The sequence below is a fragment of the Callorhinchus milii genome, unplaced genomic scaffold (genome assembly GCF_018977255.1).
Source record: "Callorhinchus milii isolate IMCB2004 unplaced genomic scaffold, IMCB_Cmil_1.0 Scaffold11, whole genome shotgun sequence".
NCBI lineage: Eukaryota > Metazoa > Chordata > Chondrichthyes > Chimaeriformes > Callorhinchidae > Callorhinchus > Callorhinchus milii.
In genome coordinates this window covers 3,250,150-3,277,844 of record NW_024704752.1, presented here as the reverse complement: position 1 = coordinate 3,277,844, position 27,695 = coordinate 3,250,150, and the positions used below count along the sequence as shown (strand labels likewise).

The 27,695-nt window shown below is 44.8% G+C and overlaps 2 protein-coding genes and 1 long non-coding RNA gene across 3 annotated transcripts; 2 read left to right on the top strand and 1 right to left on the bottom strand.

Annotated features, from left to right (window-relative positions):
• Positions 1–995: 995 nt before the first annotated feature.
• lsg1 (large 60S subunit nuclear export GTPase 1) lies at positions 996–14,156 on the bottom strand. Its single transcript, XM_042339178.1, has 14 exons — positions 13,989–14,156; positions 12,817–12,943; positions 12,247–12,367; positions 10,962–11,048; positions 10,127–10,213; positions 8,966–9,026; positions 8,290–8,466; positions 6,931–7,389; positions 5,392–5,493; positions 4,549–4,692; positions 3,433–3,556; positions 3,107–3,186; positions 2,333–2,503; positions 996–1,523 (listed from the first exon to the last, which is right to left on the bottom strand). The coding sequence occupies exons 1-14, from the start codon at positions 14,088–14,090 to the stop codon at positions 1,350–1,352; spliced, it is 2,016 nt and encodes a 671-aa protein (XP_042195112.1). The 5' UTR covers positions 14,091–14,156; the 3' UTR covers positions 996–1,349.
• Positions 14,157–20,698: 6,542 nt separating this feature from the next.
• Positions 20,699–22,065, top strand: fam43a (family with sequence similarity 43 member A). Its single transcript, XM_042339179.1, has 3 exons — positions 20,699–20,791; positions 20,900–21,669; positions 21,790–22,065. The coding sequence occupies exons 1-3, from the start codon at positions 20,720–20,722 to the stop codon at positions 22,049–22,051; spliced, it is 1,104 nt and encodes a 367-aa protein (XP_042195113.1). The 5' UTR covers positions 20,699–20,719; the 3' UTR covers positions 22,052–22,065.
• A 308-nt stretch (positions 22,066–22,373) lies between these two features.
• LOC121849887 lies at positions 22,374–25,932 on the top strand. Its single transcript, XR_006085393.1, has 2 exons — positions 22,374–22,500; positions 24,687–25,932. It is a non-coding gene; the product is annotated as an uncharacterized LOC121849887 (long non-coding RNA).
• The last annotated feature ends 1,763 nt before the right edge of the window (positions 25,933–27,695 follow it).

Here is a 27,695-nt window from a genome sequence, read left to right as displayed (position 1 = left end):
TCCCCTCCCCTCCCTTCGCCCCCCCCGACCCCAGCTTGGGTCTGAAATGCTGTACGCTGTCCAGCGCCCTGGGATGTCCTCCCGACGCAAAAGGCACTATATAAATGTAATCTTGTTGTTGTTGAAGGAGGCAAGAGAGGGGGCGATGCGGAGGGATTGTGGGATGGAGGTCCAGAAGGGGGGCAGAGTGGCTGAAGGCCCGACCGCCAATGGTGGGGTGGGTGATGCAGGAAACATAAAGCAGGCCGGAACCTGCTGAGTGGAGGGAAAGGGCAGGATGGTAGGGGGTTAGGAGGTCATAGAGGTAGGAGGGAGCGAGGCCATGGAGGGCTTTGAAGGTGAGGATCAGGATCTTGAACTGTATCCTCTGTGTGCTGGGAAGCCAGTGGAGTTGCACGATGATTGGGTATGGAGTTTTGTGTGGGAGAAGACTTGGGCTACAGAGTTCTGGATAATCTGCAGCCTATGAAGTGAGGAATTGGGGATGCAGTGAGACAGTGGCAGAGCTGGGCAATGTTGCAGAAGTGGGGGAAGGCAGAGCGGGTCATGGTGCAAATGTGTGATAGAAAATATGGTTGAGGGTCAAACAAGACCCCAAGGTTCCCGATTGACTAAGTAGGGTGCATGGATGGTGATGCTGTCAGCACCTGAGGTGGGGAGGCGTTGACAGAAGCCAATCGGGAGATCCTTGGTCTTGTTGACTGTAGAAATTTAGCTCTCATCCAGGCCTTGATGTCTTGATAGACATTCAGTCAGGACAGCAGTGGGTCCTGGAATCGAGGGTGGAGGCAGAGAGAGATAGAATTGAGTTCATCCACATACATGTGGAAGTTGATCCCATGTCTGCGGATGATGTCACCAACAGGGAGCATGTAGATATTGAGGAGGGAACCAAGGACAGAGACCTGAGGAACGGGGCACGAGACGGTGCGGGGGCTAGAGGAGAAACCGTTTGTGGAGATAAAGTATAATTAAATAACAAGCAAAAGCACACATTTGAAAGAGTCGTAGTTCTACGACAAACATTCCTTTTTATTGTGCTGAACAGAATTAATTTTTTCACGCAACCTGAAGAAATTCTAAATTCCCACTGTATAATGTGGATTACAACTTCCACACTGAAACAGAATCATTCTAAGTCACTTCAATTTTCAAATACTGTCATGTACTCAACACTTTATTTTTTTTTAAAAATGAATGCGTGTCCAACAAAATGTCTTAAGAGCTGAACTGAAGTCAATTTCTTACGCAGATTTACCGTGTTGCCTTCTTAGTTGCACTACTCCATTGAGGAGTAGCAAACTATTCAGGGGGTTATCCAGTTTGTAGCGGCGGCAACCGACATTCCTTCACCCGTCCAGGTGTTTGCAAAGTCTGCGGACTTTCTCCTTCTTGTTCCTGTTGCCATGTTTTTTCCACGGTTTTCCCGCCCCAGGCTCCACGTCGCTCCCTGTTGTTGGTGTCGCTCCAGGCTTCAATCCCATCACATTCTTGACTCCCTTCGTCAAGGCGCGGACGTTTTCCTTTGTCAAAAACAAAACACACATCAAAGGGTTGATGCACCACAGCCACAGAATCTGCCTCACTCCCAAAAATAATACCATTATTGTAGTAAAACAATGCCCCAACTCATCAGTGATGCGATTTGATGACAAGACAATACAATTCGCACTTGTATAGCACCTTTCACATCCGGAGAATGTTCCAAGGTGCTTAACCGAAAAATATTAAAATTCATTTAAGAAAACAATAAACAGGCATATTCTGTAAAATATTAACACTTCATTGAATTATATAACTACATCAAATACAATACAATTTTATATTTATAGTAAACTCCTGATAACTTGTCACTGCAGGGGAAAAGGCTGAGTGGCAAGTTATCAGAAGCAGCAAGTTAGACATATGTATAAATACATAAATAAATGCAGTGGCGATATTGACAGCATGGTGACTTACAGTGGTAGTAACAAGTTAAGCCAGGGACGAACGATCAGGAGTTTACTGTACATAGCGCTTTTCACATTGGTAAAATGTCCAAGGGGAAATAATAGACCTCATAGTTTGCAAGCGGTAAAGCCATACCGAAAAAGTTTTCTTGTTGCTTCAAACTGTGGCTACTCATCCCACTCACATAATCAGATGAGAACATTGTTGAAACGTTTTTCTGCCCCCGATTTAGCTTGAAACCCAACATCCAATTTTACATTGTGCTGACAATCGCAACATTAACAGCAATGCCTGGGATTCCACTCCCATTACATCAGGCTGTCTGTGTCTGAATTCTAGTTGAATCCCATTATGAAGCCTCTTTATTTGTGAGCTTCTGTACCTGATGAAAGAAGCTCTTGTCCACATCGTTTTCGATTCTCTTCACCCGCTGGCGAATTCCTCGGAGCCTGGCACCATCTTGCCCACTCACAGGCTCTTTCAACCTGTCGTGTTGGAACTGGAAATCAGCTGAGTCAATGCCAGGCGGAGGGTGGCAGTACAGCAGCTTACCCTGGAATTAAAAACAAGAAAACTCAGGAATCTCTTTCCCCCACCACCCAAAATCGGTGAAATACACCATCATAATGACCTTGTTAATGGTGGATTACAATGACCTTCTTATGAAATGTCAAGTAACGTGGAGTTTTCAAAGGCAAAACATCTGTGAAATGGCTTTGTGTGTGTGTGTGTGTGTGTGTATATGTGTGCGTTTTTTCTAAACAAACACACAAAGTTGGAGATTTTCAAAAGAGCTATCCATAGAGTCCCACCCTCCTGCCCTTTCCCTGTGCTCTTCTCTAGATGCCTTTAAAATTACCTTTAAAATTTAGCCACAAACAGCCAAAGGAAGTGAATGGCCAATGACAAAAAGTGTGAAATGGGTTTCAAAAGAACTCTGACGAAAGGTCATCGACCTGAAACATAACTCGTTTTCCTCTCTCCATAGATGCTGCCTGACCTGCTGCGTGTTCCCAGCGACTTCTGTTTTTATTTCAAAATAATTCTGTTTGGGGTATCAGTGACTTAGTCACAAATTGTGCCACAGAAACTCAGCCAGGTTCTTTAAATTGACTGATCACAACTATTCGGTGAGAGCATAGAACTGTTTACTCACCGTCACGTAATCTTTCAAAACGTATCGAGCCGATCTGGGTTGGTCCGGCTGTCCATGTGCGGTCATAAAACCTCTCATATCTGTAAAGTTTTGCCCCCAAAACATACAGTCAATTTACTTTACAGTATATTCCGTGAAGCGCTTTGAGACGCCTCGATGATGTGATGAGGCGCTATATCGAATGCATGGATTATAAGTGCATCCTCATTACTGCAGACTTACTGCAGTCAATTCACTTTACAGTACATTCTGCGAAGCGCTCTGAGACGTCTTGAAGAAGTGTATAAGCTGCTATATCAAATGCAAGGATTATTATTACTACTTACATCCGTAGGCGGTCAGGAACTCCTCGGCAGTGGGCACTCGATCTGGATCTTCGTCCTCTCTGGGCCGAATGATGTTAATTCCGTAGGTGGCCTCCAAAACATGCCGGGGAATATGCTGGCAGACGTGACCCAGTCAAGGAACCTGCAACGTGTATACTTTCAGCAAGTCAATAGATATTAGAGAGTGGGTCCACTAGAGGGCGCTAGAACCAGCGCCAACCAGACAGACCGATTCTGATCCATTCTGCGTTGTAAATATTCTAGGATTCTGCAATAATAATAATAATCCTTGCATTTAGTATAGCACCTTATCACGCGCTGAGACGTCTCAAACCGCTTCACAGAATATACTGTAATGTGGATTGACTGTAAACAGTAACCAAATTTGGGGAGGAACTATTGCCTACCACTATTATTACTATGAATCCCAGATATTAATAATTGGAAGCAGAACATGTAACAGATATGTCACAGTAACATTTTCTCAATGATATTTCTGAATTGTTTAGGCAATTTGACACATCATAATGTATTTCTGGCTATTCCCTCAACACCAACACACTTTTCAAACAATCACAATACAGCTTTATTCTCATCCTTCTCCCAATCATTTCCAAATCTCTGGAACTCCATCTCGAAGTCCCTCCGGCTCCAACTCTCTCCCTCTCACCCTTCGTTCGATGCCAGCCTAAAAAATACCTGACGAAGGATCGTGGACCCGAAATGTTGACTCACTTTCTTTTCTCCATAGATGCTGCCTAACCTCCTGAGTTTTCTCTGTTGTTGGTTTCTAAAAAAAATTACCTATTTGACTGAGCTCTTTCGGTCATCTATCCACTCCCCCTCCACCCCAGCACTGTCAAACACTTCGAGATGTCTGTCCCTCCAGCTTGAACCGCCCTATGTAAAGTTAAATTGTTTTGTAAATCATCTCAAGGGTAAAAATAAGCTGGTCACCAATGCCAAGGAGCAACAATGCATAAGAGTCAACCCTGTGAGCTCAGCAACAGGAACATGGACACCTCCACAATGTTCAGCATGGAAGAATTCTTGGCAACGGCACAAGTCATTTGACACGTAACTAGAATTAGAGAGTGGGCATTCTCTGAAGGATATTAGAGAGGTGGGTGGCACATGATCCCTCATCTGATCAATGGGTAGGATTCCACAGCACACCATCTCTGCCTTGGTAGAGACAAAGGACGGCATCACAAGGCCTGGACAGTCACACAAACACAAGTCAGGCTCCACATACAACGTCTGAAAGACAATTATTCAGGATTGTAAGTCACATGCATTTTAAGGTTGGCCACAGTGATATGCCCCAATGTTTTGATTACAGGCGCCTTGCCAAACAAACTGCAACCACAGCAACACAATACTACTGCACACATCTATTCTCAGAAAAAAAAATTCAAAGGGATCTCATTCACAAAGCAATTTTTATTCAACCCTGTAACCGATATTCACTTCAAGGGCTCCGTGAATCAGAGGGAGGTCGTTTTCCAATGTTGTGCTCAAAATTACTTCAATTACATTTCTAAGCATTTTGTAGCATCTAGATTTTAATTACACAATTTTTTTAAAGAGATTGATCATACATTTTAGAAAACAGCAGTGTGTTCCCATGTGACACAGTAGAAAGCATCTTTTATTCATAAATCTAGCCTCCACCACCACCCCCCCCCCCCCCACCCCACACACACGCGCTCACGGTTTATTCTGAGAATCTCCTTTTGTGTTGTAATGCAAACCTTATTTTCTTATTAAAAAAAGACATTGTCACAGAATCTAAAAGTCAGGCTCTACTTATGATGTCTAAACAAAAAATGATTCTAGTATTATAAGTTACAACTGTCAACAACAAAAAATTATATTTATACATCGCCTTTCACGTCGGAGGATGCCTCAAAGCGCTTCAAAAGCACCATCATGTTAAGATTTCGAAGCAAAAATTACCTGAAAATGCTTTGTGTGGCCTGGAGTAGCAGACACAGAAACTTTCTTATTGCGAAGGATAGTGTTGATTGTTGAGCTTTTACCAACATTTGGATAACCCACCTATCCAACAAAAACAAAGAGCAATGGCAGGGTGGAGCACACTGTAGAATCTTCGGATCTATTTAATTAGTCAATCATCTGCAGCTATGAACCTCACAGCTCCAAACTGGAAATACATTGACTTTCCCTCATTAGTTGTGACGAATTAGCACAATCACAAGGGAACACAGGAATCTAATAGTTGTCAGATTACCAGCTCTTGAATCCAAATATGAATCACAACAGTGGTCTCAATCATACTCGCTGGATCTCTGGTAATAAAATTAGGGGTTCAAATGTGGAAGATTGAAGCTTGATTACCTTGTTATCTGTTATCTGAACTAACTTGCAGCTCAGAAACAAAACCATTGAACTCCAGTTTTTATCAATACGTCTAATGAAATTATCAGGTTCTATGTCATTGGAAAATAATTCACTTTTCACCTTGTACATTTATTCATTACAGGATAAAAAAAACTGCATCTGCTATCAAACTGCTTGTCCCAAAGAGATCAGAAACCCTGACAGGAATGGTGGGAAGTGGAGAGGGGGATATTTTTTTATTAAAGATACTGCTGTAAGAAGCAGATCACATGTTTCCGGGTCACTAGCATATAGCTGCATTGACAATGATGGAAGGTCTTTATCAGCATTTACAGTCCTGTCACAATCAATGGTGAAGTTCATTCAACCAAGATAATGATGGTACAGACCTATACAAACAGTTTGCTTGATGTTAGTGAACTCCAGCTCCTTTCCCTTACCACCTCTTTATTTCCTATCCCCTCTAATCTTAGTTTACTTCCAACCATTCTCTTCCCTTTCTCCAACCCTCTCCGCAATCCCCCCCACCACCTTCCAGTGTCATGTCTGGGGCTCTCTCAATAGGTCCTGGCACTGTGACTTTCTTCACCAGATAGCAGTCACTAACCCAAGCTGAAACACGCAAGGGATTTTAAAATATGGTAAAATAATCTAATGGAAAGGCAGAGGAGGCAGACTGTGGGAGATGATTAAGAACATAAGAATTTGCTAGACAAAAGTAGACCAAGGTCCATCTAGTTTGTCTTCCACCATCCTGGCAGTCGCTTGACATGTCATGCCCCAAACTATATACTGCATCCTGAGTTATTAGAAATCTATCTAATTTGTTCTTGAAACAAATTACATTTTCTACTTCCACCGTCTGTCTCCCTAGGGGGCCTGTTCCATACGTTTACTACTCACTCACTGAAGTAGTGGCCCAAACTGTGTACTGTATCCCATGATATTATTTCCGAAAATAAATCAATTATTATTTCCCACAAAAGAAATCAATCCAATTTGACTAAGAGTATCCTGATCTGGCTCCTATACCACTCTGTTCTTAAATAAGACGATCCTCAAGAAACAAAATGGAACAGAAAGCATCAAAACACAACACAGAAAGTGCTGAGAATTTGACATTTGTTTACTCACCAAGCCAACTGTGATTTCTGCATCCTTCACTCGGGCCCCTTGGTGCATAGTTTTGAAAATCTCCAATAGTTCATTTCTCTCGATTAACAGACTGGAATTGCGGGTAAATTGTTTCTTACATTGTGCTGCGTTAGAGCCAGCGGCACCTGCAGTCCTGCCATAGCCATCAGCCTCCACACAACCAGCAGCGGAGGAGCCATTATTTAGAGCTGTGACAGCAGTCTGGCTCCTGGTGTCAGACCTCATTGAATTACACTCCTTTTCGTCTTCAGAGCAAGTCTCCCAAAACTCTTCATCCTCGCAGTCTTCATACTGACTGTCATCATCATCTTCATCTGCGCTACTGCAGGCAGGACATGAGCTTTCACCAGGCTCATCACTAGCCTGACCGCAAGGCTCTCCTTCACTCTCTATCTCCTCCTCACTCCCTTCATTCATTTCTTTCTCCAGCTCTTCTCCCTTTGTGTTGTCAGAAACAGCAGTGTATGCAGCTCGTTATTACAATATTCAAACAAAAGTACAGAGAATGGGTGTTTTAATCATTAGCCTCCCAAATAATCTTTGCCTCTAATATAATCAGTGATACAGCTCCCCATTGTCGTGATGCTTCAAAGTGCTTCACAGGGTTTACTGCAAAGTGTAGTGACTGTGTGATTGTAGGTCAATGTGGCAGCCAATTTTTTGCATATCATGTCCCACAAACAGTCGTTTGTTAGCTGGAATATAAACTGAACATTTTTTGGAGGGATTATTACCCCCAGAAAGCAATCCACCAATCAGATAACAACCGGGTTCCTACTTACAGCTAGGTAAAGAGGCGTGTGGAGTAAGGAAACTTGCCTAACGTTTCGTCTGCCTGGGAATCGAACCTGAGCCCTCTCGCTTGTGAGGCGAGTGTGCTAACCACTACAGGACTCCACCAAGTGTTGGTTTAACATCTCATCCTAAGTTCATCCCACTCAGCTTCCATTAACCCCGCAAGCCAAAGCTAACAGATAAGGTGGTCCCAGCTGGAAAAGCAACGGGTCTAACCAGCGAAGGTGTGCAGGGTGCGTCCCTTCAGGGAGAGAGTGTGTATTCCATTGCAGACATAGGGAGATTTCTGTGCGTTAAAAAGCCTCCAGGGGGGGAGGGGGCAGGGGAGACCACCCCAACCCCATGGTTACCATCACACTGGTCCCAGTGAACATTCTCCTCCCGGACCCCACTCCTGACCCATTCCACAACTGACTCCTGCTTCCCCACCAGTGTGGGGCACTCCCACCTCAGACTCCTGCCCACACAGAGAGAAAAGCAAAGTAAACCAGGAATACACCAAGATTAAATGAAGCTTTTTTAAAACTTTTAGAGATTATGCACCTTGGCTTCTGCATCCAGCCGTTTCCCTTCTGCAGTGGCTGACCAGAAAACCACACGCATCCCCTCTTTGTCAAAGTAGCTCGCCCATACTCTCCGCTGTTCACGGGTCAGCAAATCAGCCTTGTTCAGGATGATCATGTTCTCTTTATCTTTCTGAACCTCCTTCACATAGCGCTCCTAGGAAACTGAACGCGATTAGAACACAAGATGGGAAGTGGGGGGGTGGTTGGGGAGTGAGGAGGGAGTAGGAGAGAGGAGTTACATTTGGAAAAATGCAAGTGTTACTTTAATGTTACTGGGAAGCTAATTGCCTGTGCCAATAACACATCACGATTAATGACCAGCTTTGCAACTATTCAAGACTTGTGTATGAAGAGCCAGCAGCTCTTTTTAGACAAGCTCCATTGAAGAACAACTCTGCCTTGAATGTTTTTTTGGACTAAAGCGGACGCACTAGCTGATGCAGCCTGAATAAAACATTCCAAAGAAAACCATATGAAAGTTTCGACAGTGAGGCAACGGTGATAACATGCTCCGCGCTGGAGTCAAACTTCTTAAACTCACACCTGCAAGGCCAACCTTGGTTACAGAAACATTTCTACAGTTTCAGAACAAGACGATGCTTTACACGGTTATTAAAATAAAACACAAACTAACCAGTCAAGTAATCACTTACCAAGTCTTCACACCGGAAAAGCAGCGGGTTTCGGGCATCAACAATCTGAACAATAATGTCACTGGGGAAATACAATAAGAATCACACGGTCAAACTTCTAGACCAACAGTAGTCGCAACCCTCTTTTGAGAATGTATAAACACATCCAAACATGCACAAATTTAATTTGTTTTTATCTATTTAGCCAACTGATGTAACATGCTCCATGGCTACTTGAGGGACATTGCTGTGCACACAATAGCTCCACGTTTTGCCCACTAAAATACAATTATTATAAATTATTAAACTGCTATAGGCAATAACACTATCCATCATGCACAGATACATTTCCTCTCACACATGTTAACCGGTCCTTTAATGTTCTCAGCTGTATTCTTGAAACATTCTCAGACCCTTTATACATCGACTGCTGTCCTACAATAATAAGGACATACTCGGTGAAGACAGTGACCCTTTCTGCGTAATTATAATAAAATTATAGTTGCATTTGATATAGTGCCTTATCACGTCTATTAAACCTCTCAAAGAACGTCATAGAATAAACTGCAAAGTGAATTGACTGTAGATTTTGTGGGCGAAATGCAGCAACCAACTGCGCACAGCAGTGTCCCACAAACAGTCGCGGATTGAGTGACCAAGTTATTATTTTTTTGAAAGAATGATTATCCTCGGAAAAGCAATCGGCCAATCGACTAACAATCGGTTTCCTACTTACTGCTAGGTAAATAAGAGGATTGTGGAGTAAGGAAACTTGCCCAACATTTCGCGCTTCCAGGAATCGAAACAAGGTAAACCAGTGCTCTAACCACTAAGCTACAGGACTCCACTGATTTAAATACATTAATTTATTACAAAGATAATAAAGTGAGGGCAGGTGCCTTCTCGCTGTGGATTTCTCACAAAACACTTGAGTGTCACTTGGGCTGGTGGGATAAAGCACTAAGTTGGAAGCCAGGTGCTTTAGTAAAGGTACGACAGAAAAGAAAATGCACCTGAGAGCACACTGACCCATCTGCTCTGCATCATCTTTCAACATGTTCCAGAGACCAGATTATCTGCTTCTCTCTGGGTCAAGAAAGACGAAGATGTATTTTGTGCGTGCAAAGCATTCAAAGAGAAAGAAACGGATGGCAACTTTAAGCTAGCTCCTGGATACTGCACCTTCTCTCAATCACTCTCCACAACTGCCGCCAGAAGTCTAGATTCCTTTCAAATGGCGTCAAGATCAGTTTCTGCTGCTCTTCCAGCCTGCAAGCAGAGCAAGAACGTTAGGAAGGAAAACATGAAATAAGACTCTGAAAATAAAAACTATGCACATGCACATATAGATAAGATACACAGACAAGAAAGTGGAGTAAAGAAGTCCAGAAGCCATCAAATCCAAGCCTGTGGAAAACTCCACCTCCAATTCCCACACAGTATTCACCTACACATCTCTCCCAGTGCTGGGTACTCAGTCCACATCTAAGGGAGGCCTTGACAGAAATATCTGCCCTTCTTACTTCTCGCTTCTCCCCGGTTTAGCCCAGAGAACAATGTATGGAACTCTACTGTCTGACTTGACATCTCTGAGGAAAGAGAAGCGAGGGTTAAACAGCAGTCAAGGCGCTGCCTCAATAAGGACTATTTATATTTTAGGGACAAAATCTGGAAAGCAATACCCGCAGACAGGGGCAGAAGCAATTTTTAAAATATAAAAATTTAAATTTTCAAGACTGAGGTGGATAAATTTTGGTTAGGTAAGGGTATCGAGGGATAATAATAAACCTTGCATTTTATATTATGCCTCATCACGTCTTCAAGACGTGCTTCACACTGTGAAGTGAATTGCCTGTACATTTTTGTGAGCGAAATGGGGCAATGGCAGGTAATTGGAATTGAAGTACACATCAGCCATGATATAATAGAATGGCGGAACAGGCTTGAGGAGCTGAATGGCCTCCTGTTCTTATGTTCCTATAAGCAGACGTGATAATACGACAGGGGCAACACTCACAGAACCAGCTGGCGCCTCCACTCCAGGAAACTCTCCCTTTCTGCCTGCTTCAGTTCCTCGGCTGCTGTATTCTCATCCCAGTGAGGCCTAAAAGCACCAGAATGGAGATTTTATGTTAAAATATCAATGCCACAGAGAGGAAAAAAAATAAACCTGTTCCATCATATTATTTTTATAAATTTCAAACCAAATCTACAATGTAATTCATCGGCTTTTACTGAGCTTAATTTTCAGGTCTAACCAAACTTTCCCTATTTTTGATAAAGTGATGATACGCAAATTATTGCATTGAGGATTAATGTCAAAAGGAGGATTTAGCCTCTCAACATAATAAGCTATTGCAGCACTCAAAGCATAGTGCAGTTAACCTGGAGCTTATTAAAGCACCACTGTGAAAAATAAACAATGTTGCTTATCCTCAGTCCCGCCACATAGAGCACACATGATTAAAATAAGGAACTTTGCATTTGATATCACATTGCTGAAATGTCTCAAAGCGCTTCACAGGAATTACTGTAAAGTGCAATTACTGTGCATTTGTGGGCGTATACAATGTCCCACAAATAGCAGTGAAGTGAAAGACCATTTTTTACCTGGGGGATTACTGGTTGGGACTTCCCCTCTTTTATATAATCATACCTGCTTCAAACAAGTAATGGGGTGAGGAGGGGGAAATTAAAGTGAACTACTTGTGAGATTTATAGAACTGTATTTGATAACTCTACAAGTTACCCTTCGCCAACAGGCAGAAAGGTTCCAGTGCTTCCTCAGAAATGGACAAAGGAAGGTTGTTGATTGCAGGCAGTATGTGCGTGTGGACAGACACATTTTTAAGATGAGGCGGAAAGCCACCTCGGTGCCTCAGCAGGAAATCCTCAACCAAGCTCTCAAAATACATTCTCTCAGTTGAATCTGCTACACTAACTATTTGTGTCTAACGCCATATAAACCTGTCCACTCCCTCCACTCCACGTCCCCCACCCGACCAGCCCCCCCATCGGCGGTCGGGCCTTCAGCCTCTCTGCCTCACCCTTTGCAACACATCCCATAGTTCCTTCGCCTTGCCTCCTTCAAGGCCCATCTCAAGACCCTCCTCTTCGACTGTGCCTTCGGCCACCCTCATCCCTCCCGATCCCAACCCCCTGCTCGGGTCCAAAGCCTTGACTGTCCAGCGCCTTGGTATTTCCTCCAGCCGTGAAAGGGGCTGTACAAATGTAATTTGTTGCTGTGGTTGTTGTGCCAATCAATTTTTTTCGAAGATTTAGAGATGTGAATAGATCCCCACCTCCGCGGAATGCACAGAAACCGCTTGTTCTCCTCATGGAGTTTCTCGATATTGTGGCTTTCCTCGGCTGTCAGCAAACCTGTCCTGGCCTCTGCCGAGACGATCTTGACATTGAGCTTCTCTGTAGAAAAAAAACCACAATACCGCCGGCTTGAGCATTCATTCGTGGCTGTGTAACTTTATCCCCAAACTGATTGGTAGATTCAATTTACAGCAAGGATACTGTCAGCTCATTCACAAAACACAAATACATCACATTAGCACATCATTCTAATTTGCCATAACATAATCCCCAAATCCCGAAAATCCAGAATAAAATATTACAAAAGAAAATGTTATGGGGCAATATTATATACAGTACTTTTAATCATAATGGGATTACTATTATTGCCTTTATTCCCTTCAAAATTCCCACAAATTACAGAGATTGTGACAAACCGCCAGAAAGCTTTACTGACAGATCAATTCCGTCTCAACAGCACATTTCTGAGTAAATATCTGAATATATACATGTATTCAGATTGAAAATGGACGTCTTTAAATAATAGAATAGATTACAAAGAATCTTACCGGCTATGAACTCTGTTCCTGCCAGCTCTGCAGTGGTCAGGAACTCATCCAACGAGTTTTGCTCAGTTACTGATTGTAGGTTCAGCCGCCCCCAGTTGTATCCATCGTTCAGTTCACTTGTGTGAAGCTGTTGCGAAGCAAAACAGGTGCGTTGAAAAAATAAGAACTTCTTCAGCAGTGCAGAATTTATAGGAATTCAGTTATTTTAAATGCAACTGTGCATTCTGTTCTCTGTATTAATACAAACTCCCCCCACTCCTATCTTTATATCACTGCACACAGATTGTCTCCCTGCTCCGGTTTGGGAGGCTTCGGGCTGATCTGAAAACATAAGTTACGATCGGAAGGAATGTGTATTTTACCCCCAAAACCCCAAACACTCTGCAATCTATTGTGGTACCTAATTGACATGGACCCTAACCAATTGTTAACTCGCAATACTTTTGAAATACTAGGGAAAAGTTTACACCACAACAACCTTGTACAGCGCCTTTCACGTCGGGAGGACGTCCCAAGGCACTGGCTAGTCAGGGATTTGGGGGTTGGGATAGGGAGGGCTGGAGGGCAGGGAGTAGGAGGGTGATCGAAGGTGCGGTTGAAGAGGAGGGTCTTGAGACGGGTCTTGAAGGAGGCAAGTGAGGGAGCGAGGTGGAGGGACTGTGAAATGGAGTTCCAGAGGGTGGGGTCTGAAGGCCGGACACCGAGGTGGGGCGGGCAGGAGATGTGGACCAGGTCAGCGCCTCTCAGCCCCTGTATTCACCCAGACTGGGGTCAAGTGCTTTGGGACCCTGTCCAGAGTGAGGGCGCTTCATAAATGCAAGTTGTTGTTGTGGACTGACTGTACCCACCGCCTCCCCCCACACACTCACTCACTCTCACTCACTCACTCACTCTCACTCACTCACTCTCATACTCACTCACTCACTCACACTCTCACTCACTCACTCACTCACTCTCACTCACTCACATACTTACTCACACTCTCACTCACATACTCACTCACTCACTCTCACACACACTCTCACTCACTCCCTCACACACTCTCACTCCCTCCCTCCCTCTCCCTCCCTCCCCCCCTCCCCCGCCCCCCGTGTCCCCCTCACGGTGTCTCCCCAGGTGCCCGGGGTGGGGTGGGGTGGGGTCCCCTGGCGGCCTCCCCCTCCCCCTCTCACCCAGCAGTCGCTCCCGCCGCCCCTCCGGGCCGCCTGCTTTGTGTCCCTGATGATGGCGCGGCCCAGGGCCCCCCCACCGCCTCCTCGCCGCTTCTTCCCCATGTGCGGGGTCCGCGGCCACAGCCCCGACCCTCAGGGCCCGAGTCCCTCTCACACACACACAGACACAGACACGCGCGCGGGGCGGGGGGGGGGGGGAGGTCTGCGGGTGTCGGTGTCACACTGCCCTCTGTCCCCCCCTCTCACTGTGCGCCTCACTAACCCGTCCCCGTCTGCACCGCGGCCCCGGGCGGAAGGTTCCGGGGACACATTCCTCACTCACACCCCCTGGGGACAGGTCTGGACCAATCTCTCTTTTTTCTCTCTCTCTTCTCTTTCTCTCTCTCTCTCTCTCCTCTTTCTCTCTTGTATCTGTGGCTCAGTGGTTAGAGCACTCGCTTTGTAAGTGAGAGACCTGAGTTCAATTCCCGGCAGAGGGCGAAACCTTGGGCAAGTTTCCTTACTCCACACAGAGCCTAATAATAATCCCTCCAAAAAAACCAAAAGCAATAATAAATTGGTCATTTTCAATCCATGACTATTTGTGGGACACAATTGGCTGCCGCGTTCGCCCACAAATATACAGTCAATTCACTTTACAGTGTGTTCTGTGAAGCGCTTTGAGACATCGGGAAGACGTGAAAAGCGCTATATCAAATGCAAGGATTATTATTATTATTATTATTATTTCTCCTCTCTCTTCAATCTTCTATTTCTCTTCTATTCCTCCTCTCTCTCCTCTTTCTCGTCTATTTCTCTTCTCTCTCCTCCTCTTTCTCCCTCTTCTAGTTCTCTTCTCGTCTCTCTCTCCTCTTTCTCTCTTCTTTCTCTCTTCTATTTCTCTTCTCTCTCTCTCTGTTTCTCTTCTATTCCTCCTCTCTTTCCTCTTTCTCTTCTCTCTCTCTATCTCTCTCTTCTATTTCTCTTCTCTCTCTTGTATTTCTCCTCTCTTTTCTCTTCTCTTTCCCTCTCTTCTATTTCTCTTTTCCTCTCTCTATTTTCTCTTGCTCCTCTCTCTCTCTTACCACTCTCTCACTTGCATTCTATACACTTTGTGAAAATGTTTTCCCACTTTATGAAATAAACCACTCTCTGCCATTGGAGGATGCTATCCAAATGTCATTTGTTGTTTATCAATGGCAGACGAACAATGGTTTAACAGAAAAATCCTGTGGGCGATAGTTTATCTGACTCCGACACCACTTTCGAGCGCTTTGAGATGTCTCAAAGACGTGAAAGGCGCTATATCAAATGCAAGGATTATTATTATTTATTATTATTATTACCTGGAGACTTCAAGCAAATAGTACAATAAGTTCAAAATCCTTTAAACATTTTTTTTGCTGACAATTCTGTAATCCAATATTCAAACCAATAACTAGAGTGTTATTTGTAACCATGCTATCAAACCAGGACGTCCTCCCGACGTGAAAGGTGCTATTTATACAAATGTAATTTTGTTGTTGTTCTTGTATGGTTATTCTGCTACCAGATATTGGACATTATACTGGACACCAGGTGGCATTGCAATCACATAGTGCAGTGAAATGATTCTCATCAGTACCAATCAAGGCATTACAGCATTAAAGAGGATTATGCATAACTTTATGCCTTGTTCCTGTGGTCCACATACACAACATTCACGGCGTTTCTTACACAGCTTTAGTCAACTCAGCAACAATAGTACTTAGCATGGACTTGTACAAATACAAAACAAGTAATGCCTCATGTGCTGAGCTATAGTTTTGAACAACAACAAAAACAAAGTAATTTGGTCACTCAATCCTCGACTGTTTGTGGGACGCTGCTGTGCTCAATCCGCTGCTGTATTTCTCCTACGAATATACAGTCAATCCACTTTACAATGTATTCTGTGAAGCCCTTTGTGGCGTCTCAACGACCTGATAAAGCGCTATATCAACTACAAGGTTGTTGTACTCATGTTTCATTTTTGATTCATTTAAAAAATTTGTCATTTCCCTTACTTACATGAAGGTCAGAGACAAGAATACATTTTCTGAGACTGGGTAGATATGGTTTTAAAACCCTGTCTTGGGCTCGATATGATTTGAATAAAGCTTTATGTTTGGCTCATTAAAAAAAATCTTTCATTTACCTTACATGAAGGTCAGCGAGTACAGATACATGTCAGTTATGCAGTTATATGATTTAAAACCCTGGCTCAGACTCAATATGATTTGAATAAAGCTTATACTTAGCATATACTGTACAAATTGCTGTAGCTTCGGAGTATTCAAACAGTCCAGTGGCCACGTACATTAACACATTGTGCAACTATATCATTAAAATGCTGTCCCTATTAACTGCCTGCACTGAAGCTCACAGATTTCAAGGTCATCAAATAACACAATAAACAAAAACAGAAGTCGCTGGAAACACTCAGCAACATTTCGGGTCCTCAAACAGAAGATGAGACCATGACCATATCATCTGGGTCCCAGACACCTTTTCTCTCTCTGGACTGCCTGTTTTGATGCATTCCCCCCCCGCCCCTTTGTTATCATTAACAACAACAACAACTTGGATTTATATAAGTGCCCTCCACGCCTAAACACCCTTTGACCCATCATCCCCTGACCTCTACCCCATTTTCTCCTTTGTCTTCCTTGCCCTGCCTCCTCCTTCTCTGTTAGTCCTTAAAAACCTCTCCCTCTCAACATGCCCCAGTTCTGATGAATGTTCGTAGTCCTGAAAAGTTGACTCACTTTCCTTTCTCCATAGATGCTGTCTGACCTGCTGAGTGTTCCCATCGACTTCTGTTTTTGTTTAGATTTCAGCATCTGCAGTATTTTGCATTTTGTTTATAAATAAAATAATAATCCTTGTATTTGCTATAGCGCCTTTCACATCAGGAGGATGTCATAAAGCGCTTCACAGGATATATTGTAAGATGCAGTGACTGTTTTGTGGGTAAACACAGAGATGAAAAAAGGGCAAAGAGGACCAAAATGATTTTTAAATTCACTTTGAAAATGTTTCCAAAAAGACTTCCTGCTTAAGACATTACCACGGTCTATTAATGCAGAGTTTTTGAGATATATTCCTTTTCTAGCATCAATGATTTATTGAAGGTGCCCAAAACTGTGTATAAAAATAGATGTCTGGCTGCTAGCTGTTATTGCCGCATGTGTGCGTTGTTTCACTGCAGCTCTAATCGTTGCAGCCAAAAGTCTATCAGCATTGCATCTCTCACAGTGTGACCTGCCCAACACGGCAGTTTCACACTGCTCTAGTCATAAATCATAAATCTAATGGCTCGGGAGCAACCGGTATGTCATGAAGCCATAAGCAGCTTAAGGTGCGGTCGATACTTTAGGAAAAACACAATAATGTTTAAAAACATTGATGTCTATTGGGACGTATTACTTTGTATCGAGTGGTGAAAGTATTTCTGTTTCTTTTGGGGAAGGTCAGTTCTACAATGAAGGTTACCATCCAATGGTAATCAGTGACGCCACTGTTTGCTTTGGATTACTACAAGGATATTTCCCCAGTCATATTTTCATTCCATAATAATGCATTTGTTGCCAACGAGTCTGGATTATTGTCAAAAAGGGATTTAATCTGCAATATTTTCAAGGGGGTTTGGAGAGAGATAAAACCAGATGATCTGGAATATTTATCTGGAATATAAACTTGAGGAGTCAGCTAAGTGTATTGCAAGTCAAGAACACAAAAACTTTTCAAGCAAACCTTCCTGAAATAACAAAGGGGGGAACGCTACATTTCTAAATACCCAGTCAATCCACTTTACAGTATATTTTGTGAAGAGCTTTGAGACGTCTCAATGACATGATAAGCCATTATATCAAATGCAAGGAATATTGTTATTACAAAGCTCTCCACCATGTGTCTGTGGATTAGGGATTGAGTATTCTATTCATTTTTCAACTGGAAAAATAGGTTTGGATTGTTTGTCCAAAGACTCATATCTCAGATGATTTCTAAATTCTTCAGAAGCAAAATCATGTGATAATCTTGCTTGCTTACCTGCCTGCCTGAGGCGTCTATCTCCTACCCCAAATCCATCCACACTGGCATTTTCTCTCCTCGCCCCTCATGCAGAATACAGGGAATCATCCCACTCAGTTCCTGTTAACCTGTAAATCAAAGCCCGAATGGGTAGGGTGGTCCTGGCTGGACAAGCAGCAGGAAAGCTCGCCAGTCAGTGTTAATTGCAAGCTATGCGGTTTTAGCTGGTTAGACTCCATTAGTTACCCCTAATGGACACTCTGGGATCCCAAGCCAACCTATGTTTAATACTTTCCTGAATTAGGTGAGCAGGGTGCATCCCTTCAGGAGAGAGAGAGGGGGAGAGCAAGAGAGAAAGAGAGAGAGAGCACGGATTCCATTCCAGGCACAAGCAAATGTCCAAGTGTAGGTGGCATGCAAATATAAAACTTCTCAGTCTGGTTTGGATACCGTTAAGCATGGTGATAGGTTTCCACTGGCTGACCAAAAGAAAAGTCTTAATAAATAGGGCATCTGAGTGGAAGCTCTACCCACATAGCAGGTGTAGTATTTCTGGAATGCATTGTCTGAAACGGTGATGGAAGCCGATTGAATGTCAACTTTTAAGAGAGAAATAGATAATTATTGGGGGAAGGACAAGTTTGCAGGGCTTTGGGGAGAGGGAGTGGGATTGATTTGGATAGCTCTTTTCAAAGAGCCGGCACAGACACAATGGGCCGAATGGCCTCCTTCTGTGCTGTATAATTCTATGATGTTTAATGGCATTGCATTCTTTGTAGATTACTTTAAGTGTGACCTGCTGACTCTGCTCCAAGCTAAAGCATTGGGACTGAGTTCCTATCCAGTTTCCTGATGGCAGAATCCTACAGGGGCTGGGAGACAGTCTGTGTGCAGTGATATAAAGGTTGGGAGGGGGGCAGTTGTTGGGAGGGGAGCAGTTGGAAACTGTGATTCCATTCTATTCCCTGAAACCTCCTGTTTCCAGTTCGGTGTTGTTGTTGTTTTCGTCACTCGCCTTAATATCTATTCCTTTTCAAAACAATACCACCCAACCACAGCTCTCTCGACTGGTAAGCAAGCTGTCCGATGCAATGTCACAGAGCTTACCCATTGCACTTTACAATAATAATCCTTGCATTTGATATATCTTCACATCTTCCCGATGTCGCAAAGTGCTTCACGGGATATATTGTAAAGTGGATTGACTGTGCATTTTGTGGGCAAAAACGCAGCAGCCAATTGCTAACAACAGATCCCACAAAACACTTGTGGATTGAGTGGTCAATCATTTAGAGAGCAAGTTTCTCCCGGTATCCTGACTGACAATCTCCCCCACCACCCCTCCCCTCATTTTTAAAAAAAAAATATTGATCAAATACCCAGTCACTCCACTTTGCATTAAATCCTCTGAAGTGTTTTGGGACGCCCCTCCCAATGTGTAAGGGGCTGTACTGTACCAAATAAATAATAATAATAATCCTTGCATTCGGTACAGCGCCTTTGCGTATTGTCACGGTGTCTAAAAGCGCTTCTCGAGATACACCGTAAAGTAAATCGACGGTGTATTGTTTTTGTGGGTGAAACACAGCGTTAATCATAACGCAAATAATCACCAGTGAACAGAACCGCAATAATGATGATTATTGTTACCATAAGCCACCCGGTGGGTGGGTGGGTGGGTGGGTTGGGTGGGGAGGAATCTGATGGGTATTATTGGATGGATGGCCTCAGAATGCAAGGATGGTCCGACTCACTATCTGGTTGTCACTGTGCTCTGCGTGTGACGCCGCAGAATAACATTATAACACCAGTGATGAGTCCTTTCGAGAAGCTAAACGGTTAAACCGCTCTCTCTCTCTGGGTGTGTGTGTGTCTCTCTCTGTCTCTCTCTATGTCAAGGAGCTGTCAGGCTGCTGGTGAGAACTTCCTACCTCCAATCCATCCTCTCTCTCTCCCCCTCTCTCTCTCTCTCCCCCCTCTCTCTCTCTCTCCCCCCCCTCTCTCTCTCTCCTCTCCTCTCTCTCTCTCTCTCCCCCCCCCTCTCTCTCTCCCCCCCCTCCCTCTCTCTCTCCCCTCTCTCTCTCTCTCTCTCTCTCCTCCCTCTCTCTCTCTCCTCCCTCCCTCCCTCTCTCTCTCTCTCTCCCTCCCTCTCTCTTTCTCTCTCTCTCTCTCCTCCTCCCTCCCTCCCTCTCTCCTCCCCCTCCCCTCTCCCAGAGCAGTGAATGGTTTGTCCCGGTATCTATTTACCTCTGACTGCCTCCCCGAGTGTAATTCAACTTTCACGAGTCGGTTTCAGAAAATGAGAAGAAGCCTAAGAGAGAGGGGGAGAGAGAGAGAGAGAGAGGGGGAGAGAGAGAGAGAGAGAGAGGGGGGGAGAGAGAGAGAGAGAGAGAGGGGGAGATCAGGAACCATCGCCAACCAGACCTGGGTTGGTGGGGGGGGTGGTGGGGGGGGTGTGGGTGGGGGGTGGGGGGAAGGGAAAGTGGGTGGAGGGGGGGGAGAGAGAGAGAGAGAGAGAGAGATTGAACTGAGTTGGAACAAGGAATGAGAGCGACCTGGGGCTGAATTGGGGGGCGATCAAGGACACATTCATTGCCCTCCCCCCACCTTACCCTCTCCCTCCCCCCATTTCATCCCCTCCCCACCCCCCCCAACCCCCCCCCCACCCCCACCCCACCCCACACCCCATTTCTCCAGCGATGCTCCCGTGGAAGAAAAGCAAATTCGACTTGATCGAGGAGAAAAAGGGGAAACAGCTGAGCTTCTCAGTGGTCAACCTGAACTGTAGCCATCACCACCACCACCACCACCACCATCACCATCTCCATCATCAGCACCACCACCACCACCATCACCACCACCAGCAGCAGCAGCACCAGCACAGCCCCAGCAGCCTGGCCGCCTCGCTGGCCCGCGCCTGCCCGGACGGGGTGACCGAGAGCGCCCTGACCCGGGTGTGCGGGATGTTCAAGTCCAAGCGCAGGAAGAAGGTGAAGATCACGGGCGAGGACCCGACCTACACGGCTCTGTACCTGGGCAACGCCACCACCATCCAGTCCAAGGGCGAGGGCTGCACCGACGTGGCGGTGGGCAAGATCCTGGGCAAGAGCGAGCAGGGCAAGTGCGGCACCAAGATGCGGCTGACCATCAGCGGGCAGGGCATCCGGATGGTCCACGTGGAGGGCAAAGCCAAGCGACCGGGGCACCTGTACCTGCTCCACAGGATCACCTACTGCGTGGCCGACCCCCGGGCGCCCAAGATCTTCGCGTGGATCTACCGACACGAGCTGAAGCACAAGGCGGTGATGCTCCGGTGCCACGCGGTGCTGGTGTCCAAGCCCGAGAAAGCCAAAGCCATGGCGCTGCTCCTGTACCAGACGTCGGCCAACGCACTGGCGGAGTTCAAGCGGCTCAAGAGGAGGGACGACGCCCGGCACCAGCAGCAGAGGCTGGTGGGCGAGCACAGCGTCCCGCTGGTGCCGCTCAGGAAGCTGATGAACGGCCACTGCAGCTACTACAAGCCCCCGGTGGAGAGGAGCCGGAGCGCCCCCAAACTCGGCTCCATCACCGAGGACCCCGCGGGGGAGGAGCAGGAGGAGAGGGCGCTGGCCGAGGAGATCAGCAGCTTGGAGTGCGAGGACATCTTGGAGTCGGCCACCACCATCTCCTCCTCCTCTTCTTCTTCTTCTTCTTCTTCTTCCACCTCTTCTTCTTCTTCCAATAACAATGCCATCATCACCACCACCACCACCACCAACACCAACCGCAGCACTGCCCCCGCGGGGCAGGACCTGAGTGCGCTGATCAGCGACTTGGGAGAGCTGAGCTTCGGCAACGACGTGGACCTTCTCAGGGCCGACCTGAGGGTGACCCGTTTGCTGTCCGGGGAGAGCACGGGCAGCGACTCCTCCCTGGGGAGTCTGGCCGGGGAGCAGGAGCCGGGATCAGCCCCCCCTCACCCCCCCCATCACCCCCCCCTCTCCAGCCGGACCCACCACACACACTCACCCCAATCGCAAGACACGGGATGAACTTCATCCCCCAAACCACCACCAATTATTTTTTTTGCTCTCTCTCTCTCTCTCTCTCTAGAATGGGGGGGGGGTTGGGTTTTTTTTTTCCATTTCCCCCCAAACCCCCTCCCTCCAACCCCCCCCCCTTTCCTGTGTTGTGTGTGTGTGTGTAGGTTCAATCGTTGGATGTTCCTCTCCCACTTTGTCCATTGCACACCTCCCCTCCCTCCCTCCCTCTCTCTCTCTCTCGCCCCCTCCCTCCATCACCCCCTCATCATCTGCATTGCAATAACTTTTAAGGGTTTTTTTTTGGGGTGGGGGTGATGGTGGGGAGGTGGGGGGGTGATGGTGGGGTGTTGGAGAGACACAAAGAGAGAGAGAGAGAGACGTGCGGAATGCAATCCGATGTCGAGGTATCTCGTTCCCTTTGGATTGAGTTAAGTTCAAGTTGAAGGATCTCGAAAATTGTGAGTTTTTTTTTTGCTCTCATGGTTGGTTTTAAAAAACATTTGGTGCTGCTGTTCACCTGTGTCGGTCCAGTCCTTTGGGAGGATCGAAGAGAGAGAGAGAGAGAGAGAGAGAGAGAGAAGGTGGGGTAGAGAGAGAGAGAGAGAGAAATAAAGAATGCAACAAACCCAGGAAAGGGAGGAAATGTCCTGTTGTGAAGGTTTGTGGGGTTCCTGGTTGGAATGTAACTCCCTCTGTGTTGTGTGACTGCGGATTCTGAACGCTGCACTCATTCACCCCCAAACCCCCCCACCCCCCAATCCCTCCCCAACTCCCCAACCTCTCCTCCCCAATCCCCTACAAACCATATACTTGAGCTTGAGCTGTTACTGATGCCTTGCTCCCCCCCCCCCCCTCCCCCCAACCAACCCCCTTCCTTACACACTCTCTTCCCTCTTCTCAACCTCTATTTCTCTCCCTCAACCCACCCCCACACACCCCCTCCCACCAAACAAATTAATTGCATGTAGGTGAAATTCATGTGGAATGACTGGGGGTGAGGGTTGGGGGGGAATAAGTCTCTTTGCTGTGACATCTGGAGTTCAGCTCATGTTATTACTGTATCTGGCATTGCTGATGTGCATGTCAACAAACCAGTGATGAAAACACGCACACACACTCACTCACCCACTCACACACACACACTTAGTCGCGCTGATCCGGATCCAAGCCGAGTCACGCAATAAACACAACACACATACCTTTCGCCAACAAAACACACGGTCAATCAGTCCACTTTACAGCGTACAACCCGTGAAGCCCTTTTGAGACTTGTCTCGACAACGCGATAAGGCGCTAAATATCAAACGCAAGGATTATTATCTTTTCCACGTTAATCCCGACGCCGACGATTAAAAGAAAATGTGCATTTTATTTTTTAAAAAATGCAAAATATAAAAAAATTAACGATTGTACGTACACACACACACACACAGTGAAACAGTGAAATAGGCTTCAAGAAATGGAAAGCGTCACACTTGATAGCCTTTTGGATCTTTCCAGGCTTATTCCGAGCCAAAGATTTTAGAGCATGAACATCTTCCGACCAGCCCTCTAACCTCCTCTCTTCCTCCCTCTTTCCAGTTGTTTACATGTTCAGAATGTCAGAATTCTTACGATGCAAATGCAGCGAAAGAAAGTGTGTCAAATTGCTTCATGCTGTCGCTTTTGCCTGTTCTCTTTCAAAGAGCCCAGAGCTTTGCCTAAAAAAAGACCTTCATGAAGACAGCGCCCTTTGAAACAACTGATTATTTTGGATCATTTGATTGTGCTTTTGGCCATCTTCCCCCTCCACCCCTCACCCTCCCATCCCCAGCTCGGGTGCAAACCCTGGACTGTCCGGCACATTGGGACTTCCTCCCAACATCAAAAGCGCTATATAAATGTAACTTTGTACTATATTTCTGGAGATTTTACTTCAACTTGTGCCCATCCTATTGCTGTTTTACATCTGATTCCCCCCCCCCCCACTCGCTCCCACCCACCTAAACCCACACATAAACATATGATGGTGGGGGGGGGGGCAGAATCGTTATCCAAATTCAGTATTTAAAATGTTGCTTTTCCTTCTGTTTTGGGGGGGAGTTGGTTTTAGGATTTATTCAGTTCCTTTAATGTGATTCTTTTCCCTCTTTGGTTTATGTCATGTCCATCCTATGGGTGAGACATTAAACCAAAGTCCAATAACAACAATGTGCACTTATATAGCGCCCTCCTCGCAGGGTAGTGTCTCAGAGCGCTTAGAAAAGAGGAAAGAGTTTTTCACCCAGGGTCCTGGCTGACAATTCCCCCAAATAAAATCGCTTCATTTGCAGCAAATTGCTGTGTGCAAATTGGCTGCTGCATTCACCTACAGTCACTACACTTCACAGTCAATCCTGTGAAAGCTGCTTTGTGAAATCTAAGGATTATTATTTATTTAGTATCTGGCCCGCTCTGCTGTTTTTTTTAACCAAAAAAATGTTTTTACTAATTAAATGCATAACCCTGTTATGCATTTAATTAGTAATTGTCTGTTATTGTCTGTCCTCCCCAGTCTCCTTGCAATTTTTCGAATTAAATGCAAAGGCCGTAAATAAATGGAAATGTAAAGCATTGCAAAAAATGTAACACAAAACCCTCTTTGTTTTGAATGATGGAAATGAAGCATCATGCACATTAAAACTTATCTGGAGGGGGAAGATGAAAGGAAGGACACCAAAGAAGGCAGGAAGGTTTAATGCACGATGAACAGAAGAAGTGTTTGGAAGGACGGACAATAATTTGGTTACAAGATCTACTGCGCTTATACCTATCTCAATCTTGTCCCCAGTTTCCCTCAGGTACACAAAGAAACCACATTCCCAGGAGCAGGTTTCCTATTTCTCATCTTTCAGGACAGTATTCCATGGGGCTACAAATATGGCACATATGTAATTTAAAATGAGAAGCATGAAAGCAAGATTTGAGGTATTTGGTGTAAAATGCACTTTTAAAGAGACTAACCAACAAGTATATATATATATTATTAAAGCCTCCTTCCTCTACCCTGTTGTGTTAAAAATGAAAGGTAATTCCTTTCAACAGGCCTGAGTGTTCCCTTTTGGTGGTTTATTACAAAATGTATGTATGAAGTACCTTATCTTGCGTCATCCCATTGTAACCCTAGTCCCCGTGAACCATCCTCTGTTACCAAAATCACTTGCCTTCCAAGTTTGCAGTTCCATTAAAATTATTACATTGATTGATTTTGTTTAAAAAAATGGAATCGTTGATGGTATGAAAAAGCGAGAGAGAGTGAGAAAGAGAGAGTGATGCATTACAATTAGATAGAGTCCAAAAGATGCAATTATCATTGGGAAAAGGGCGGTAGTGTGTCTTTAAGAAACAAACCGTCAATTCTGACACCGAGGGGCAAGGCTTAAAAAGAACATTGCTGGAAGTATAAGTAGCGACTCCATCAGTCAGTAAAATGGATTCTCTACATCTCTTGCATCTCTTTGTGAAACGAGGAATGCAGGCTTCCTTTCCATTGAGCCAAGTACCACAATTATTTGTCTTGAACAACACAAAAAAATCTTTATGTTTACAGTCTCTTGGTTGACTCACGAGAGTTTATTCCTGCCTGTTACACCCTGTGGATTGTATATTGCACTGTTGTGATTTCTTAACCAGTGTTTTCAATGTATGTAAATAGTGTTTGTGCTTGGACATAATATTATTTCTTTGCTGTGCAAAAGAAAGATGCAGCAAGCAATGGATCTATTAACACTACTGTATATAATACGTGGATATCTTTACAAGAAATATACATGTTATTTTTTAAATATTCGAGGAGAAGAAAAAAAAGGTGTGTCCCTAAAATTTCAGTTTTGTGTGGCACAAGCTGAAACAATAAAGTATATGTAAAAACATGTCGTCTCCTCGTACAGTTTCCCTGTATAGTGTCAGTGACCCATTAAGCTGTGTGAATAAGAACCTGCGTTTTCACAGGGCCTTTAACAAGTGCCCGACAAGTAATTGCTGACTAGTTTAGTGAATGCTATAAAAAAAATTGCTCTAAGGCAAGCACAAAAGCCAGTTGCCCCAGCAAGGTCCTACCATCAGCAACCACTATTGATTGCACTGGAGTGTCAGCCTAGACTGTGAGCTTGTCTTGACATGAGGCCAAATTGTTTACAGTCTTGGCTTGGTACTCGGGAGCCCAGGGAAGTGGAGGGGGGGAGAGGAGAGGGAAAAACAGTTGAAGGCACGGTCAAATAGGGAGGTCTAGAGACAGACCTTGAACAAGACAATGACCCCTGTTGGACTGTAAAAAAAAATTTGATCGAGAGAGAATTACTGTCCAACAACTAAGAACAATAAAATGAATTAAAAGAGATTTGTTACGGCCTGGAATGCACTGCCTGAAAGGGTGTTGGAAACGGATTCAATAACAACCTTCAAAAAGGAATTGGAAATAGGTACTTGAAAAGGAAACGTTTGCAAGGATATGGGAAAGAGCGGGGGAGCGGGACTGATTGGGTGGCTCTTCCAAAGAGCTGGCTCAGGCACGGTGGGCCGAATGGCCTCCTTCTGTGTTGTAATATTCTGTGAGTTTATAACATGAGCAATATACAGACCAAAGTGCTTAAGTATGCACCAACATCATTTATTATTATTATTATCCTCTTAGTGTTTTGTTAAGCTGCTGATCAGCATAACGCTAGATTAAAATGCAAAGCAAACCTGTTTTACGGTTCATCCTGGGAAATTTTTCAGCTAGTGCCTTCAGAAGTCCTGGAATGACACTTCAGGGTCAAACACCTCTGCAGGAAACGGTCATGTCCCAAATGGGCTGATTATTTCTAGGGGGACCAAAGGGAATGCATTAAAAAAATCCTGTTTATTTCAAGTTATTGGTGGGATTAACTTGGCAAATTTATCATATGTATATTTTAGTATACATATGATAAATTTCGCCCACAAAATATACAGACAATTCACTTTACAATAGATTCTGTGAAACACTTTCAGACGTCTCAGTGATGTGATAAGGTGCTATACCAAATGCAAGGATTATTATTAATATCATTCATTCGGTTACGCATGATATTTTGGTTCGAGTGCGGTTAAAGAAAAAGTCAAGTTTATTTGGATTCAGCCTCTCGCCCTCTCCCTCTCCTCTTTCAAGTTCCGTCTCAAGACCTCGCACTTTGTCTGTGCCGTTGGTAGTCCTTTCCCCACTAGATTTCCCTCGGTTCCCACCCCCAGCTCGAGTACCAAACCAGGACTGTCAAGCAAGTGCCTTAGGACACCGTCCCTATGTGAAAGGTGCGATATAAATGTAAACGTGTTGTTATTGTTGTTGAATTCAGCTAATAAACCCTTAGTGCAGTGCAGGAAATCCAGGTTAATGCCCTGAGCGATATATAAATACAAGTTGTTGTTGTTGTTGAGTGAGTTATCGTTTTCACAGGCAGCAACAAGTGACATAAAGCACTTACACTCCCATAGGCCGTCAATTGGATTAACCTGCTCACCAGTCAAAGGGCACCTGGAGACTGGTGGGCAAATTAATTTATATTGACGTGCAAAATCTGATGACAATCTCTGGGATTAGAGAAGCTCTTAGTAACCAGCGTTTTGTCAATTTAACACCAGCTGATGATTCAAAAATAGTTTTGACAATTTAAAC

What these genes read in the sequence shown, in the direction of transcription:
- lsg1 (XM_042339178.1), bottom strand. Translation starts at nt 14,090, where the DNA reads ATGGGGAAGAAGCGGCGAGGAGGCGGTGGGGGGGCCCTGGGCCGCGCC. An exon ending in TTTCTGTGCATTCCGCGGAG is followed by an intron (nt 11,049 to 12,246) that starts GTGGGGATCTAT and finishes TGGTGCTTTTAG; the next exon opens with GCCTCACTGGGATGAGAATA. An exon ending in TGGAGGCGCCAGCTGGTTCT is followed by an intron (nt 10,214 to 10,961) that starts GTGAGTGTTGCC and finishes CTCTGCTTGCAG; the next exon opens with GCTGGAAGAGCAGCAGAAAC.
- fam43a (XM_042339179.1), top strand. Translation starts at nt 20,720, where the DNA reads ATGCTCCCGTGGAAGAAAAGCAAATTCGACTTGATCGAGGAGAAAAAG. An exon ending in AACAGCTGAGCTTCTCAGTG is followed by an intron (nt 20,792 to 20,899) that starts GTCAACCTGAAC and finishes CAGCAGCACCAG; the next exon opens with CACAGCCCCAGCAGCCTGGC. An exon ending in GAGTGCGAGGACATCTTGGA is followed by an intron (nt 21,670 to 21,789) that starts GTCGGCCACCAC and finishes CACCAACCGCAG; the next exon opens with CACTGCCCCCGCGGGGCAGG.